Source organism: Schistocerca gregaria, chromosome 2 (assembly GCF_023897955.1).
Source record: "Schistocerca gregaria isolate iqSchGreg1 chromosome 2, iqSchGreg1.2, whole genome shotgun sequence".
Taxonomy (NCBI): Eukaryota; Metazoa; Arthropoda; class Insecta; order Orthoptera; family Acrididae; genus Schistocerca; species Schistocerca gregaria.
The window spans coordinates 250,220,112-250,239,974 of record NC_064921.1 but is presented as its reverse complement, the minus strand read 5'-3'; the positions used below and the strand labels follow the sequence as shown (position 1 = coordinate 250,239,974).

Below are 19,863 nucleotides of genomic sequence, written 5' to 3'. Positions count from 1 at the left end.
ACAGTCATTGTGCTAGCTGGATTCATGGTAGCGTTTTGGAACCCACGAAAGGATCCTTCAGCTGATTTCATGCGATTTTTTACAACCACCTTCAGTACTGCTCAGCGGTCCCTGTCCATCTAAACATGAGGTTTTGCCTGGTCTTGGTTTAGCTGTCTGGTATTCCTTCGAGTTATCACTTCAATCACACTACCAATAGTCAACTTGGGCAGCTTTAGAGGGGTTAAACTGTCTCTGATGGCTTTATTACCCATGTGAAATCCAGTAACTAATTCACTTTCGATGTGACTGAGTTCTGCTGGCCGATCAATTCTGCTTCCCTGTTGACAACACAACACTCCCCTCCTCCTTTCATACTGGCGGGTCTAGCTCTCATGACATCCAGTGGGCAGTTTTTCGTTGATGGTGGTGTCCGTATTCTTTTGATCATGTAGCATAGTATTGTATGCTATGACGTTAATCGACTGCACGCCGGATGACACCCTGAGGTTCAGAGGTTGAACCAGCGACTTGCTGATCATGGTAGACCTCGAATAGTTCGCAAGGTTGCGGAGCGACTGTTGCAACAGGCTGAAGATGATCTTGAAACAAGCTTGCGGTGTTTTGGTACTGTTCAAGGCATAAACCGCGCTCTTGTGTGGCCCTTTCTGCACAAAGAGTTAATTTATTGATATCGGTTACAAAGTTTTCGGGCGTCTAGGCTACAAAACCATTACGGTAGATTACAATTCTGTCAATGTACTGTAAGAAGAAGGGATGGACAACCTCCGGTGGCGGTGGTCTAGCGGTTCTATGCGCTCAGTCCGGAACCGCGCGACTGCCACGGTCGCAGGTTCGAATCCTGCCTCGGACATGGATGTGTGTGATGTCATTAGGTTAGTTAGGTTTAAGTAGTTCTAAGTTCTAGGGGACTGATGACCACAGATGTTAAGTCCCATAGTGCTCAGACCCATTTGAACCACTTTTTTTTTAATGAACAACCAGTACAAAGCTGATATTTTGCATATGAGGTGGATTTCGCACAGAGTGGAGCATCACACTTGCACAAAAGCCACATGTAGTCACATAATAATCCCCTTGCGATAATGGAAGCAAGACACCACCTTCCCTTTACTATCAATGTCTGTACATTAATTGTGTCTTTGCAGAAAGAGAAGTTGTGTAGTTTATTCACGACTGGGTAGTAATCCAATTTATAAGCCTCGTAGACGGTACCCGCAACGAACGGTTAAGGAGTTGTAGATATCTCGAGAATTTCCACTAGCATGAACTTCCTAAAACATCCGAGCTTGCTAATAGGGCTAAGACTTTAAGGGATGTGACGTAAGAGAACTTTTAACATTGTAGTGCGTCAGCAATCGTGAATAATTTAATGATTAGAACGAATCCGCCTCGATTGCAAACTGAAACCGCTTGTTGACCTAAGTTTCGGCGCAGGTAATCACGCCTTCTTCGGAACACACTAAAACTACAAACTACCCAAAGAGGCATCGTCCAACATTAATACAGAACGCCCAAAAGGACAAAAGACTTGCATAAAATGTAAAATAATTTGGGGGTTATTTTACATTTTATGCAAGTCGTTTGTCCTTTTGGGCGTTCTGTATTAATGTTGGACCATGCCCTTTTTAGGCAGTTTGTAGTTTTAGTGTGTTCCGAAGAAGGTGTGGTTACCCGCGCCGAAACCTAGATCAACATCCGGTTTCAATTTGCAATCGAGGCGGATTCTTTATAATCATTACAGTGACGTATTCCACTTCCAATGACGACAACATGTACACGTTACCGGAGCGTGTTGCCCCGAGTATATCGAACAGAATCTGAGACCAGCCAGATTGTAAGCTTTCTATGACAATTATATGCGACTGAAATACTGAATATTGTTTTTGAAAAACTTTCTACTTGTTTGCCACATCCTTAAGATATCGCATTCAGCTGCTGAGCAACACTGACTGTTGGGTGACCCTGTATTTCCTTAGCGATCAGCGACCTGAAACAAAACTTTAATCATAGTAATGCTGAATCTGAAATAATGACAATCAGTGTAATTAAATCTCAAAATAAACTAATCGTGTATTCAGTGAACATTATTTAACTCAAACTTAATATCGAAATACGTTATGAAAGCGTCTGATTTGAAATATCCTCAAAATAAAATAGTGCTCAGCTTGATAGAAAAAAACTCTTTAAGACTACCTACACAGTTCACCGTAAATTAATCTCCTTAATTAGCAAAACACCTGAAAATTCTACTTACTGTTTGCACATAAGAATGCAAAGTGAGATCTGCCCTGAAAAAAAAGTGACTTGCCCCATGATCATCCTGCTGTTTTGTGCCTAGTGTACTGACGTTCTGGAAAGCAAAGTGAAATCTGCGAATGTATCTACTCACTAGTAAATTTTTCTTTTCTTGTCAAAAACAGCCGGAGCTGCGTGTGGCGTAAAGTGCAATGCACACACGTCAAAATATTTAAAACTTTAATAAGAACGACGGAGAAGGGTTTACTTTAAAGAAAAGCATTCGTGAAAAGTTACACTCTCATTGTTGCCCAAAAAGACTCTGCAACAGTTTCAAAATTCACACATAACAAGAATTACAGACATTTGTCTTATTTGTGTCCGCAGCTCGTGGTCGTGCGGTAGCGTTCTCGCTTCCCACGCCCGGGTTCACGCGTTCCATTCCCGGCGGGGTCAGGGATTTTCTCTGCCTCGTGATGACTGGGTGTTGTGTGATGTCCTTAGGTTCGTTAGGTTTAAGTACTAAGTTCTAGGGGACTGATGACCATAGATGTTAAGTCCCATAGTGCTCAGAGCCATTTGAACCATTTTTTATTTGTGACAGAATGAAAACAAAGTGATCAAATTAGCACTAATCATGAATATTATTGGTTATTTAAGGGACAAAGATTTCCTTCAGTCAATAGTTCCGACAAACAAATATTTAATTGTTACGTGTGAATTGGTTACCTTGAGATATTACTCCAAAAATCTTCTCTATCCATACAGTCAAGAAAAGAGCTTTACAAACAAGTTTTCAATTCCATAATAATGTATTGAAGACAATTTCCCCCAGACTCACGAATACCAGATCTTATTCTCTAAAACTCATCTGTTCGATACTGTGCCAGTAATAAGAATGTCCTTACAACAGACTAGATACAAAGCGACATTGAACACAGAGTCAAGGATGTTATCCATTATCCATGCAGTGCACTCATGCGTGTTTCTCGCACTACAGTAGAGGGGACATATTTACAACAGCACAAAATGTATGGAATTCTCACTAGGCGTTTTCATGCGAATTCGAGGTACTTTGATATAGCGAGCTGCAGGATGTTTGCACCACGTGTAGTGTGAATAGAAGGTTATTATAGGACAGAATGGCCCATTCAACAAGCATTGCTTTCGAGTCTCACATTTACAGGACTTTTGTTCTCATTTTGGATATTACACTACAAAAATTGTTAATTTTTTGTTTTATTTCCTAATAGAAAATAGGCAAAATAAGTACCAGAAGAATACTGGGTTTGGCAGCTAGTAAGATATGCAAGTTTATCATAGATTTAGTTTACAAAGAAACTATTGATCACACGGAAGAAGCTTGCTAACCTGTACAAATAACTGAACGCCGTAACTCGTGTAGTTCCCAAGAGCAATTACTTTGTCGATAAAGACAGATGATGCAAACTTCAGCTATTGTGTCAGGCCGCGGTACCAATGGACTTCGCACCTGTCCTATCTTACTACCTGCTCAAGTGACGGCGGCGTTATCTGCTGTAGTGGGAGCCGTAGTGGTTGAAGCGTCTGCTCTCCGCCCCCACCACTATAAATAGCACCCGTTGATGCTGGGGCAGACACTCAGCACCAGACGGCGGCAGCAGTAGACAGCAGCATCAGACATGGGCATCGAGAAGTACGCTGGCCGCGTGGCCCTGGTTACTGGCGCCAGTTCCGGCATGGGCGCCGCTATCGTTCAGGAGCTGCTCAAGCACGGCATCCACGTGGTCGGCCTCGCCAGGAGAGTGGAACTGATCAAGGTCTGTCTGTGGAACACTCCTAACTAGATTTAGGACCTTCCTCAAGAAAAGAATACGAGGGACGGTTCAGCAAATCCTTTCGGAAGGCATTCTCACATATTTTTGTATAGGAGAGGCTATTACTGTATAGATATATTTTCGTATATCGTCACGATAAATCCACAGCTAATTCTTCAGCGTTTCAGCAAGAGACGTGACAGTTCATCACTCTCGAGAATCGTGTAGCACGCACTTTACACGGAGTCGACAGTAATGGATGATCACCCTCCGCAAGGTCCAGAAAATGTGTGACATGCTGTATGTGACAGTTTTCCAACATCCCTAGAGAGGACCAGTTAATGTTTATATTATTACTGCCTTAACTTAGTAGGAGGAAAGCTGTGCTAATGAGTTGCAGAATGCGCTCTTCCACAATTCCACTGTAGATGATGTTGTTACTGATAACCCAGGCAAATTTACACGCGTTATCACCATAAAGCGCTATTTATTCCTTTACCTATTCGGCAACAGACTCTGCAATTCATTATTCCTGGGACTTGTATGGAAAATAAGAGCGCGCTGTCCTCGGCACTGAACGATCGCCGAATCTCGCCTGTGTTGTCGTGTCGTATCTACCTAGTGTTCTAGTTTCCCGAGAGATGCCCATTTATCTAAATGTTTGTATTTACAGTACCTTACATTTCTCACATGAAAAGAAATAAAATTTATCTATGCTGTGTAGTCAAAGAAAATAAACTTAAGCTTTTATAAACTTACTGTAACATTAGTTTCAATTCCTTGAAAATAACGTTTTCAGTTTCCATTTACAAGCAAGATTAAATAACCGCTTGCATACACCCACTCTTCAGCAAGCAACTTAAATCTACCTGGGGGAGTAACAGGGCGGTCTCTAATCCACTCTTCTTGAGCATCCAAAATGTACACCAGATCCCAGAAAATCAGGCTACTAATCTTAACAACCATGTATTGGCGGGGAGAAATTGCTCCCACAATTCGTGTTACACTAACTGCTGACTACACTCAGGTTATCACTTAATGTAAATTTTCGACATGCAACTGGCGAGGAACTTCAAAACTACAACGTTTATTGGACCGTCAGCTGTTTAAATTGTGTATAAATGATCTGCTAGAAAGCGTCAAATGCAATTCAAGACTATTCGCAGACGATTTGATTGTCTATAAAAAAAGCTGTAGCGCCAGAGAACAGTAGCGATTTGCAGAATGACTTGCACAGGACTGGTCGACGGTGCAGGCTCCGGCAGTTGACCCCGAACATAAATAAATGTAACACTTCGCGCATACATAGGAAAAGAAAGCAACTAACGTACAACTACACTATTGATGAGAAACTGCTAGAAAAAGTATGTACCGTAAAGTAACTAGGAGTAACTATCCAGAGCGACGTTTAGTACAATGATAGAATAAAATAAATAGAAGATTCATAGGAAGCATCTTAACGAAATATAGCTCGTCCACGAAGGAAATGGCTTATGAGGCACATCTGCGATATATTCTTGAGCATTGTTCATCAATGTGGGGTCCTTACCAAGTAGGACTGATAGAAGACATCGAGATGATGGAACAGAGAGCTGCCGGTTTCGTCGTGGGATCGTTAAGTCGTCGCGAGATGGCTACTGGAAAGCTCAACAGTTGGTAGACGTTAGAAGAGAGGTGTTACGAATTACGGAGAAGTTCAGGTTGAAATTTAGAGAAAGCGCTTTCCGGGAAGACTTGGACAACATATACATCTCGCATGATGACCACGGTGAGAAAATTCCAGAAATTAGAGCCAATTCAGAGACTTACGGACAACCATTCTTCCCTCGCGCCATTCGCGGCAGCAGAATGTGAGTTGATTAACGGACACAGGACAGTTACTTCCTCAGGTTTCTGTCTGAAATCGTGAACAGCTCAGAGGCCACTGCCACAGCCGTACGGACAACTAAACAGCGCAACGATTTTCCCTTTCGTCTTTCAAAGGCCGCTCCTCTCTCGCCTACTTCATTCTCAGTAAAAACCGGTACTCCACCTGCCACAGTATCCACACAAAGGGCCGAAGATTCACGCAGCTGCAGACAGAATACAGTGGTACAGATTCCCTCACAACAGCGGACCAACGCTCGCGCCGTACATGAAACAACCTGTCTAACCATTATGTGATAGAGCAACTTTTCAGTGTTGAGTATTATATCGCTGGTGACATTATTATCTTATGAAGCACTTAAAAGCAATCTTTCTGTTTTTCCTTAGGCTCTTGAAGTGAAGGGGTCGCCGGGCAAACTGTACGCTCTTCAGGGAGACGTGGGAAAAGAAGAAAGCATCCTCTCAGCTTTCAAATGGATTAGGGAGAACCTCAAAGGAGTCGACATCCTCGTCAACAGCGCCGGCGTCGACTACGACACTGATTTTATATGTAAGTATACAAACGGGAAAACAAATATCTCACACTTTAATGAATTTACGTATGAATGATCAGAAATGTGAAGGAATGCATTACGGAACGTTCTGGAAGACAAAACCGTGCTGGATCAAGACTCGAAGTCGGTACCTTCGCCTCTCCCGCACAAGTGCTCTACAGACTGTGCTACCATACATTTACCTACGATACTCTATCTTGGGTAACTCATTGGCAAGGCACTTGCCCCCGAAAAGCGAAGGTCCCGGTTTCGAACCCTAGTCGGGCACGTAGTTTTAGCCCGCCAGGTTGTTTCATATTAGCCCACATACAACTACAGGGTGAAAATTCTTTCTGAATTTATCATCAGCTAGAGTAAAAATTTACTAAAATTACAGCACATCTATACATTTTGTTGTTAAAAATGAAATACAGCGAAATACTTCAAGACAAAGTAGCCGAGTTACACTTGCGTCGGTACTGCAACCAGAATTAATGCCTACGGGTCCGGCACTGTGGCTGTGGTGAGTGCAGCCTGAAGGTCACTCGCCCACACGCATATTGAAGATGGTGGGCTGCCTTTCTGAGCTGTTATTCCACTGTAACACAATGGACGTTTAATACAATTTACATGATTAACAGGACAATATCCTCTATTGCGATGTTTGACACCTGTGGCGACAATGACATTCTGATACGTATTTGAAATAAAAGTGGCTGGCGAGTTACACAATTGTAAATGGGAGGTTGAGCATCCTTAATGATGTCTACCAAAGATGGCACAAAGGCCAAAAAGAAGATAGGACTCTGTTACTCTCAGGAGATTACTGCACGTTGACATCAAACATTGGAGGTGGTCACTGCAATGTGACTGGACCGTGTATAAATGTCAAGTTTTTACCTTCGTTACAGTGTCAATATAATTTATTATGTCGTCATAAAATAAAAATAGCGTAAGCAGTTGAATATCCTTTCCTTAAGCCCATTTGTTCTTCAGTAACGATTATTTACCTACAGTCTGCGGTGTGTAGCCCTGGTGTACAGCATTTAAGGTGTGTCACTTAACTTGTTCCCGTGTAGTTTTGTTATAGAGTAACTTTACTTTCGCATTTTCTCAGAAATGAGTATTCTCTGTGCTTCTAGCAGAGATTTAAAATATGAAGTAACGTTACCCCCTAGTTAATTATACATTAATTCCATCCGTAACAATTTATTTCCACTTTATGCGACATATATCGGTCGTAAATTCTCCATTATTAATTGTATTCAGTCATTTTGATTCCCCATACGTTTTCCTTTCAATCACTTGTACGTTTTCATCATGCCGTAAAGAAGCACCCTAATGAACCGAAACATTATGGCCACTGGCCACAGCATGACTGAATGCAGCCCCGTGGGGTTGCGAGGATGAAGGAGAGTAAATAAGTGGAGGGGCGGAGATTGCAGAATCGTTCTAGCGACGAGACAGGCCGCAAATATAGAAACTAACACTGTGAGGTGGGGCAGTTTGCTCTGGTAAGCCGACTGGGAATGAGCTTCTCGGAAAAGGTGGAACTGGTAGGCTGCTGGTGTGCTGCTGTCGTGTGAGCACCTGTGGAATGCGGCTAGAGGTCGGCGAAACCACGAGCAGGCGACGGGGTTCACGCCTCGTCACAGGCCGCGGACGTCGGCGGTTTGCTCGCTCCGAATACACAGGCGGCGATCTGCAGAAGTTCTGACAACAGAGTACAGTGCTGGTCTGGAACAAGTGTTTTGTAATACACCATTCATGGTACATTTCTGAACATGACGCTTCACAGCAGGCGCCCCATACAGATTCCCATTCACCTAAAGACATTGTCAGTTTGGACTACAGTGGACACAGGAACTCCGAGAGTCGATCGTGAGTCTCTGGAAACGTGACACCTGGCCAGACGATTCACACTTCTTGTCGCACCAAATCCATGTTCATGTTAAGTTAAAGTCGCCATCTAGGCGTACGTCAGCTCGAGAGCTATGTAGGTAATGTAAGACACAGTGACAGCTGGACTACGCAAACGTTATTGAACATCATCTGCATCCGTTCATGCTTGATGCCTTCTTTTAAGGCGAAGGCGTTTTCCAGCAGGATAACAGTCCACATAAAAAGACCAGATTCTTACTACAGTGGTTCGAGGAGCCTAGGATTGAAGTAAAGTACTGCAAGAGTTATTTAGTGCTATAAAATTTACAATGAATATTTATACAACGCTTAAATAATTGTAATAATAAATGAACAATAATTGTAAAAATAAGTGAGCAATTTCAGAAGATTTGGACCTTAAATCACGGTTTAAATGTAGGGTCGCAGGGACTCCACTTACGATGTACGTTAGAGGAAGGTTGCCTCGTGAGTTAAGGGCTAATTTTATTACATTTACGTTGTCGAAAATTCTATCAAAAATGTAGATATTGAGTAAAAAATATGCTATCATTCGTATTAACGAAATCGCCTTTTTTGTTTACAGTTACAAAGCGAAACTGTAGTTAATATACAGTATACATTTCATATTGCTGTCCTGTAACGAATCATGATCAACATAAAATCAAAGTGGGCACGACACGTACCAGGTCTGCTCTTAATTTTCTTGATCGACTTATTTTTAAGCATAAATCCCAATATTGTCGCCTGTGAAGTGTGAAATGCATTTTTACCTTCTTCTTTCTCTAATATTGTTGCGTCAAAACTGCAATTTAAGTTATGTAGCCAAATTTAGGTAACTGACTGATGCTCAACTGTGTTGCCTTGTACAGCCGGTAAAACAGAACACTGGAGACAGATGTTTGAGGTGAACGAGCTTGGGCTGGCCATCTGCAGCAGGGAGGCGGTCCAGGACATGATGAGGAGGGGCGTCGACGACGGCTTCGTCATCCACATCAGCAGGTAGGGGCCAGCGCTTACGTGACCAGGCTCGTAACACACACACACACACACACACACACACACACACGCACACACACACGCACGCACACATGTACAAACTTCTGTGAATAATTCGGTAAGTAGGTACTGCAGTAGTGATTGTTGCGGAACTGACTCTATTAGTGACTCATCTGTCACTCCATCAGTCCTTTACGTCGTTGTTGACATTTAGACATGTACTATTTCTCTTTTTCGACTCACGTTTATTTATTGAGGTCAAATTTAATTGCTTTCGATTTCAGTGCCAAGTGGTTCGAACTTTAGACTCCTTACACGGATGAAAAAACTGTCGCAGGCTCGAAGACTTGTTACCCACACGACGATTACATTAGAAAAAGTAGTTACCACGACTTGCTGATCGCTCGAACAACATTTTAGGCCGCGTAGATCTGCTGTTATTTCCTGGATTTATTCTTCGTTTCCAGGAGGTAAAAATACACTGTTTGACAATAGCTAAGGAACAACCTCACTTGCTAAGAAACAACTGTCTGTTGCTACGAAACAACCGACCAATGACAGTAAAAGGAAATATGGACGTGTAAACTGTAGCGAGGTCTGTGTATGAACGCTCTGTAATCATTCGACAGTTCTTGTGGAGAAGGTTTTTCGGGAAACGATTAGTGCGACATTCCGTGGTACGGCAACGTATCTGCAGGACATCATTTGAGTATTTACGATCGTGAACGAACAGTTGGACAGCTCGAAACCTGTCAGAGTTTTGGGTGTGTACTATAGTAATGGGTGTGTCCAAAAGTGTCATCCCGCAATTAAAAAACTGGCCAAGTGGAAGAAGGTCTCGCACACTGAGGCTTCCGTTCGACCTTAATTAAGTATATAGACAGTCCATCAATTCCGTGAATCGAGAATCTCTACCATTTTTGCCTGTTATCGACATTGCTATTGGCAGGATATCCGTGGCAGATATTCGGGAATGTTTTAAGTTCAATAATATGGATGTCACCTAGAGTCACGCGACAGGCAGACGACCGTTACTGTAATAATCAGTAGTTCTCCGTTCAGGCTGACTGCGTCGCATTTATAAATGTTAGATATCAGGCTAGGAATGACTTTACTGCTCGTATAACGCCTTTCGGCATTTATCCGTCATCAGATATTCTGGAGCGATTACTACCCGCAGATACAGCGTTTCAAATTGTATGTGGAAGAAATATTCGTAGAGTAGCCAGAAATCTTCAAAAATGGACATAGTCCCAGGGTCCTTGAGAGTTTACCTACATATTTTGGGTTTGGGTGAGCCCCTCTTTTAACCATAATATACCGCAAATCTCTCCAACCAATAACTTTGACCAGTGACTGGGTTAAAGGAGAGATGATACACAAAACTAGTGTCCAACATCAGTGATATCCATGTGTTGCAGAATATGAGAGTATATTTAGCACATCACTGTGTTTCTATTATAGTAGTTATAAAGCTGTATTTCAGAGTATGAACTTTATTTATGTGTCACAATTACCTATTAACTTTTCAACCATTTTGCTTACAAAATAAGGGAAATGTTAGTCAGTCTTCCTTCTTCTTCTTCTTCTTCTTCTTCTTCGATCCTCATTGTTAGAATGTTATGTCATTCTGGTATCATGATTTCTGTTTTAAGTCATTTACAACTTTATTTTGATAGATTAGTGCACTACCCCGTCATTTAAATATTTCATATAATTTTTGGCATTTTAAATTAGTTGAGGGGGGGGGGGGGGGTAGTCGGTTTGATGACGCAATAATCACTCGCCGTAAGCGCGCTATTGTTTTCACATTTCGACATTTGTATGTTGAACCTGCAGACTATACTTTTAACGAAGTCTAAATGTAATTATTATTATCATTCCTACTACTGTAGAGCCTACTGCTTTCCATTGACAACAATGAAAAGGTCTTGTGGTGAGGACTTTTGGGATTATAGCAAAACCCGCTTGAGTAAAGAATTAATATTTTGCAAATTCATTTTATACCTCAAAAACAATGTAAGCTTCAATACCTTCTTCGCAATTTTTATAACAGTACGTTTTCATTTCTTGTTGGCAATTTGATTTGTCTTTCCATCTTCAACATTGTACCTTCTTATTTAAATTTAGTATCATAACAATCCGCACTGTAGGGAAAGGATATATTACAGTCCTGAGACCAAGCGTTACGAGGTATCAAGAACAGAATGACTTCCTCCGTTCTAATCATCATGCACTCCTGAACATCGGTCATGAGAACCCAGCTCGCACTTTGGTCATACGACATCGCGGAAATTATGGATCGAGATGACGATAGGGATGATATTTTTATTGCCTTCTAGAATGTATTTCACTTTGTATCACACCACGCTTATTAAAGGAAGGACGATAATATGGAGTATCGAAAGGTATGTGTTTGTATTTAGAATATTTAGGTAAGGAGGTTCAACATGTTGGGCAGAGAGTCATCGACAGATTTCAGTAACTTCAGATCTGCCCATAATAGTGTATTAAGATCCTTGCTATTCGTGTTTTTTATTGATGATCTGGGAGACATTATGATAAACAAGTATTTTCTGCAGATGAGGCAGTTATCTGCAATGAAGTACTATCTGAAAAGAAACTGCAGAAATGTCCAAACAGATATCGATAAGGTTTCAAAGAGATATCACGAATGGTTACTTGCCTTAAATCTTCAAAAATATGAAACTGTGCGCTATATAAAACGCCAAAACAAAGAATCCTATGAGTACAATTACTACGAGTCACAGCTGGAAATGTCAACTCATACAAATAGTTTGACTTAGCAATTTGTCGTGACATGAAAAGGAATGCTCACATAGATTCAGTAGCAGATAAAGCACGTGACAGAGTTCAGTTTTTTGGTAGGACGATGAAACAGCCTAATTGTCTGGCACGCAGACTATCGCGCAAAGCCTTGCTACAATATTTCAAGAGCCAATGTTGAGGAGTCTAGGAATACACTAACACCCTCTACGTATTGTTCCCTTAGGGTCTGCTAGGACAAGGTTCAATTAATTACAGCTCGTGTAGATACAGTTTATTAGTCAATCTTGCCGTCCGCCTTTGCTCTGCCATTAATTTCACAGTAGTCTGCAGAATGGGAACTTGATACGGAGCAACCTGAGCTTCGGCGACGCTGTATGAGTGACTTTCCTTTGCAGTACTGGGGCCCATATACCGATGTACGTTGATGGCCTCGGGATGCACTCAGCCAACAAAACAGCCGTGAGGGTCATGGCTGAAGGACTCAGGAAGGACCTCGTCGCAAAAAAGAGCAACATTCGTGTTGGGGTAAGACAACATATCTCATCCTGTCAGTGACATATACGTATGTAGAAATCCTTTGATTAATATGTTGTTACTGTGGTTTTCAGTCCGAGGACTGGTTCTGTGCAGTTATCCACACTAAGCTATCCTGAGCACTTCTCTGAATAACTACTGCAACCAGCATCCATTTGAGGACTATTGTTGCAATCACTCTTTGTTCTCCCACTACAATTTTACACACACTTTCCTCCATAATGCGTCTAAGGATGTTTCCGATCAATCATTCCGTTCTTTTAGTCAACCTATGTCATACATTTCGTTTGTCCCCAATTCGACGGACTCGTTACTTCCTTATTAGTTATCCGATCCATCCATGTAATTTTCAACATACTACCGTATCACCACATCTAAAAAGCGTCGTTCTTACTGTTTAATATACACATATCGCTTCCATAAAGAGCCACATTCCAGAAACGCCTTCCTTACTTTTGGCAATCCGCATTTTGCATCCTCTCTACTTCGGTAATCGTCATCATTTCGGGGCTCAAATAACAAAACTCATCTACTGCTTCCAGTATCTCATTTCCTAACCCAATTCCTTCAACATCGCGTGATATAATTTGACAACATTAAATGTCTTTGTTTTAATTTTCCGCACTGTTTCTGACAGAATTACGATGTCATCGCCAAACGTCAAAGTTTTTATTCCTTTACTCTGAAGTTCGACTTCATTTCTTTCACAGACCCTTTTTAACTTCTACTTTCCTTTCGTGTTCTTCGACTCTTATAACTGCAGTCTGGCTTCTGCACAAGTTGTAAATAACCTTTTGCTACTTGTATTTTATCCCTACTACTCTCAGTGTTTCAAACAGTGTATTCCAGTAAATATGGTCAAAATAGTTGCCTAATTCTACGAATGCTATATCAGTAGACTTGTCTTTCTTCAGGTTATCTCGTAGGATATGTCGTAGGGTCAGTAGTACCACGCTTGTTACTCTATCTTCCCGGAACTCAAACTGACCTTCCAGGACGGTGGCGTCTACCAGGTTTTGCATTCTCCTGCAAATAATTTGGACCCGCATTTTGCAACCATGACTTATTGAACTGATGGTTCGGTAATCTTTGCTTCTGTAAGTTACTCCTTTCTTTGGATTTGGAATCACTGCATTATTATGGAAGGCTGAGGGTATTCCGCTTGCCTCATAGGTCTATGTCTACCGTACTAGATGCAATAGTTTTGTTATATTCTCACAAAGACCTCATTAATTATTATGAGGGAGTATTTTCTTCGCCAGGTGCCTTGTTTTGACTTCGGTCTTTCAATGCTCTGTTCAATTATTCTCACAATGTGGCATCACCCTTCATCTACTTTCTTTTCCCTTTCTAAAATATTGTCTTCAAGTTCGTCTCCCAGCTATATATTTTAGCCTTCCGTTCTTTGCTTAGTAATGGCTTGCCGTCTTAATTTTTGATATCCATACAGCTGCTTCTCTTTTCTCCAAAGGTCTCTTTAATTTTACAACAGGAGGCATACATATTTCATATAGTTATGCATGATACTACAGCTTTTCATCTCTCCTCCAGCCATTCTTGCCTTGCCATACTGCATTTCATGTCATGCTTATTTTTTTAGACTTCCGTATCCCCTTTGTCTGTTTGATTTGCTATATTTTTATATTTTCTCCTTCTGACAACAGAATTCAATAGCTCGTGTGTTATGCAAGAAGTTCGAACTGGGACTTAGGCTGTATGAGTCTCTACTGCCGTCACTATTTCATGTATGATTGCTACTCATTCATCTTCCTTTCGCTTGTTTCAGTCGATTGTCGCCTAATGCTACCTTTGAAACTCTCAACACGCAATAGTTCTTTTCATTATGCAGGCTTTCATTATGGAGGCTTTCATTATGCAGGCTCTTCTTTTTAATTCCCTACCTTTGTTTAATTTATTACTTTATTCTGGAATTCATGGCCAATAAATTAAGGTCATAATCCACAAACACCTCTAGTTTCAAAATAACTGTCTTATCATTACATATCCTGTACTCTATTGTCAAGTAATATATCGGATGTAAAATAAATAACACAATTTTAAAAATTGGAAGTTTTGCAGACGACTTTACAATCGAACAATGACAAATGTATTTTTACAGTAGTAGACAAGTATATATGTAACAAAACTGTGTACTATATTGAGACTCTAAGCCACATATTTACCTTCCCATGGGAAAGGCGACTTGCAGTCTCCGTCTCAGATTTAATTTCGTAAAAATAACTAAGCACAGATATTACTCTGGTTTAGAAGAAAATTGTTCAGTTCAAGAATACGTGCGTTTAGTAAGAAGGTAAATTTCTACGGTAGGTATAATAACAAACCATATTCTTGCCCTGAGACCAAATTAGGTTGGCTCGAATTTTAAAAAGTTTGCAATATTTTGTAACAACAAATAACAAAATTCGTACGTATACAAAACAGAATTACAAACATCATCTTATCACTGTACATATATGGAAAACTAAGAATTCATTCCTCTGTTCCAGCAAATTTCTCCTGGGGTCGTGTTAACCAATGCGATGAATCAGTCTGAAAGGTGGGCAGAGAATTTAAAGTCATTGCCTTACTTGGAAGCGGAAGACATAGCAAAAGCCGTGGTCTATATGCTTTCCCAGCACCCAAGGGTTCAGGTAAGTTTTCTTCTTCTACCCCTAGTTACCTTATTCCAGGGATATTCGAAAATTTTCGTTTAAATTTTATTAACAGTGCAGGTATGTGTAGTTTAAAGATTGCTCAGGAAACAGGTAGTTACGGAGATGGTAATCGTCCACAACTGCAAATATATTTACCCAACAAGTAAACGAATTCACTGTCTGCCAAGGAAAATCGACAGTGATTTACCGACAACAGTGTGAGAAGAGGCGACACATTCTCTTGCCACTTCAGTTTTATACCAGATTATGAGCGACTGCGAGATGGCCGTCGCCCTTTTAATTCCCCAAACCTCTCCTTCATGGAAACTCCCTGAATCTACGTCAGTTAATGTGTTGTAAAATCAACAGCCTGATTCACTACTTTTAATGCACGTATGATATCTAAAATCTTGCTGCACCATTAGCTATGGACTAAAATTCTAAGCAGGACTGAAACTTTACACCTTATTTTACGTGCATTAGTTTGCCAAAAATTCTAGATGTTTTGTTGCAGTGCTAAAAATCAGTTCATAACCTCTGTGCTATAGCTTATTATGGTAAATATGTAGATGATACCATCTTCTGATAGGATTTTTCCTCCTCTTTCCTTTGCACTAGTTAGAATTATGATATGTATAAAAGTTACTAACTTACAGGTGAAACTATGCAAATTAATAAACAGAAAATTAAAAAAAATACGTATCTTACGGACTAAATGTTGGACGTAGTGTGTCATTATGTCCACCAATACATACCGCCTTGCTAATGGTGTATTATCTTGCATTAAATTATCTCCAAATTTCAATTAAAGTTCAATTAATCAGTTATGATATGTTTAGTTCAATTGAGTTACACTAAGAGCCACACTCATTAGCAACTTTTATGACACGCTGAAGTTCAGGCACATAAATCTTCTCTGAGCTGTATTTTCCCATGTATAGTAATCACAAATCTTGGTTGCATACTGCCAGAATCACTTTGATCTCCTCTTTAATTTGACGTAGAGTAAGTCAGTGTTAGTCAACCTGGTCGTTCTAGCATTCTTGGTGGATAGTAGGCGGATTGGTTGTCAAAAGTATTTTCGTTAGGTTTTCACAAAAATTTCACATAAAATAATTGGTAAGTAACAATAATTTTGCGTTTTTACTTGCTGTAACGACGGTTTATGATTTTCGTGAAGTAACGCTAATTCGCTATTTTATAAATCATCATTACTGTGCGACCGGTGGGCAGTTATAAAATTTTGTTGCTATTAGAGAAACGAAAGTGGGAAGTAACTTAAAAAAGCATGACTACTCCTTCTCGAAGACAATGAAAGAAACACGCGGTATGGAAACCGAATGTATTAGCATGTTCTGTTGTTATGTTCTTCCCCACTTCCCCTCTTAACTAACGTGTTTAACTTGTTTCAGGTTCACGACATCATTATCCGACCAACAGGAGAATACTACGGGTGATTTTGCACTGAATGTTGCCATCAGTGTATTGTAATTTTTGATTTTAAGCTTAATAAAACATCTAGTTGAAAACTGCATGTGTACTAATTGCTTAATATACGTATGCTGTCAAAGAAGCCAAAGATAACTTTCATCTCTCCTGGCCTATTACGCAATTCCTAGGTCAATGTGTTCTGCTCTCTTCCCAACGCAATGAGTACTACAGTCATGCTGATGGCCAATGTGTGGTCCTTTCATAATTTCTGGAGTGGAGCGAAGCTGACCGTGTGTGTCCTAGTGCCTTTCCTAAACAGTGTCCAACACCACGACGAGCTGCAGTCTGAGAAATGTAAGCTTGAGATGTCTGACAACTGCTGAATGTTACTTAAAGGAAATAAAGGAGCTGAGTGTAATGGGCTGAACCTCTCATACAGCATCCCCTCCTGAAGCAATAACCACATAAATATCCTAGATGTTATTTGAGCTAATGAAACATCAACCACCATCAAAACGTTCTCAGGCAGAAATATCCAATCACGAACATACACCTCAGGACAGTACAGCCTTAGCAAAGTGTAACACAAACAGGGTAAGTTCAATATATCTTTACTGATGTAAATTAGATTGTTAATACTTAGACAAAATAACAGTCGAGACAGCACTGAAAATACATGAATAAAGAATGTTAAATAAATAACTGAAATGCACAGAATCCTCCGCTTCAACTGATGATTGCAGACGACTGCGATAAGTAATTCTCAGTATTTAGCATTCCAAAAACTTCATCAGTTGTTCACTTATGATTTTGTTTTCGTCTATGGTTAGTTACCAATGATATATTCTCTCAAACTTGATAGCTTTTTAACCCTTTGATTCTACTTCTACTTCTACTTCAAATGATGACACAGCTCAGGACTACATAGCCTCCATGTGGCTGCGACAAAGTCTGCGATGCTAACACAAAATAGACTATCTACCAACAAAGCTTTAAACAGCAGATAAAATTCAGCATGTTGGAGTTCTATGCTGCCAATACATCATTCGATATTATGAAAATCTTAATAACTTAGTACACACATAAATCATTACTGGCTATAAACAAATGCATCACAGCACACACACGTGGAGAGTGTCATTGATTACTAAATGAGAGTGTCTCTGACCTGTGCCTCTAGTAAACAAAGCTTTTAACTTTTCTGATGAAATGTTTGTCAGAGGAGAAACAATTTCAAACGACTTCATTTTTCGAATGTTAATTCCCGATATTAAGGAGAAATAACGTTTGAGACATTCAGGATATCTGGCCAAATTACCAGCACAATTAGTGATTCTTCTGCCATGGAAACATTACGTTAGCATGATGGAGACACCTGGAAGTGAAAGATTGACAGTCTAGAGCAACTGACTGTGACGTGTGTCCCAACACACATTGCGCTCTGTGTAAGAGCTTGGAATCATATGCTAATGAAATGGTTAGCAAAGGAAACGTTAAGTTAGCTGACGAAATTATCCACCACATTCGTACTATGACATGGGATACCCGAAGAGGAAATACTATTTTATGAGATCGGTTAATGAGCTACTGCGGAGACTGTGTGATGAGCTGTTTGCTGACAGTATTTCCACAGCGTAAAAATATTACGATCGCAAACAGTATTTGACAGAAAATTCTGAATACCTGCTGTTAATTCGCAACACAGACTGGACTGAACGCATTTGTTTCACACTTTTAAAATTAAACGATGGCACATCGCATTTCTTAGAATTTGTGGTATGTCAGCAGTCAATGTATATATACACAAACTGAAAAAACATTCCAGCTGCGTATGAGGTAGTGCACTCCCATTCATCAAAGCAGACCAGTGAAAAAAAAATCCTCATGCAAGTATTTACATTAGATTATTAACGTATGTGTATGTTTAAGATCATAGGTCGTCGTGGTCAGGTAACATAATTGTGTATTGATTGTTTAAGCTCTCAGTGTCATTGTTCAACGCAACGAACGCTTTGAATGTCAGTGAGCACAAACGAGATATTGTGAGGATTACGAAAGAATGGAAGTTCAGCCCGGTACAAATATTCGTAATTTCTCGATACTATAGCAATAAAGTGACATTATCTACCAATGAGTGGCTTCATCTGTGCAGAAATTCGATGCTTATCGCAGTGTCCGCAGGTCGTGCTCTCGCGGTCGCGTTCTCGCTTCCCGAGCACGGGGTCCCGGGTTCGATTCCCGGCGGGGTCAGGGATTTTCACCTGCCTCGAGATGACTGGGTGTGTGTGTTGTCCTTATCATTTCATTCTCATTCATGAAAGTGGCGAGATTGGGCTGAGTAAAGGTTGGGAATTTGTACGGGCGCTGATAACCACGCAGTTGAGCGCCCCCCCTCCCCGAACCAAACATCATCTTATCGCATCAATAATCAGCAGAATTATTCAGACTGCTGAAGTATTATTAGATGAGCGTACAAGCTTTTAAAATACGTAATAATGCAAATGACAGTCGGTGTATGCACTTACAACAACATAACATTTATCATTTTATTCAGTCTATGTAAGCCAGTGCGCTGTTGATGAATGCGTCATCTGGCAGCTACACAGATATAACTTCTATGAGAAATTATGGAAGCATTTGATGAAGCTTGCCCTTCAGAATCTATAGCCGACAGAAGAGATTGTCGCTAACCATTTTATGCATGTCGTTCTTCGTGAAAATATACCTGAGTCTGCCATACAAGATGTAGGCACCGAACTAAGCAAGTCTATATTTCTAGATAAATACAAAATCTTCTGATGTACCATGTGCAGCAAATAAAACAACATAAAAAAGTGAAAGTTGTGTATTTTTTCTATAAAACCGACCACTTGTTAAGAAGTCAGATAGTTATTAATATGGCTCAGTAATTGAAACAACTTCTTCATAATAAACGTGTAGTAGATGACTGGACAGGCTGTGATAATACTTTGGCAATGGAAAGGCGGGATGACTGCTATTGCCGGTAAATATAAGAGTGATTGTGGTGAATAATTCAAATTGCAGTAAGATGAACATTGACATCTCATTACTTATACAAACTGATGGAGTTTACGTTGAACATGTATAGGTATTTTCAAAAAC

General features: G+C 40.3%; 1 protein-coding gene across 1 annotated transcript; it reads left to right on the top strand.

The window, feature by feature from the left end:
* The first annotated feature begins 3,856 nt into the window (after positions 1–3,856).
* On the top strand, positions 3,857–16,838 carry LOC126336791 (dehydrogenase/reductase SDR family member 11-like). Its single transcript, XM_050000812.1, has 6 exons — positions 3,857–4,037; positions 6,288–6,450; positions 9,205–9,334; positions 12,517–12,646; positions 15,163–15,306; positions 16,722–16,838. Exons 1-6 carry the CDS (start codon positions 3,900–3,902, stop codon positions 16,764–16,766), a joined length of 750 nt encoding a protein of 249 aa, XP_049856769.1. The 5' UTR covers positions 3,857–3,899; the 3' UTR covers positions 16,767–16,838.
* Positions 16,839–19,863: the final 3,025 nt, after the last annotated feature.

Coding starts and splice junctions, on each gene's coding strand:
- LOC126336791 (XM_050000812.1), top strand. CDS start 3,900: ATGGGCATCGAGAAGTACGCTGGCCGCGTGGCCCTGGTTACTGGCGCC. Junction 4,038..6,287: donor GGAGAGTGGAACTGATCAAG/GTCTGTCTGTGG, acceptor GTTTTTCCTTAG/GCTCTTGAAGTGAAGGGGTC. Junction 6,451..9,204: donor CTACGACACTGATTTTATAT/GTAAGTATACAA, acceptor TGCCTTGTACAG/CCGGTAAAACAGAACACTGG.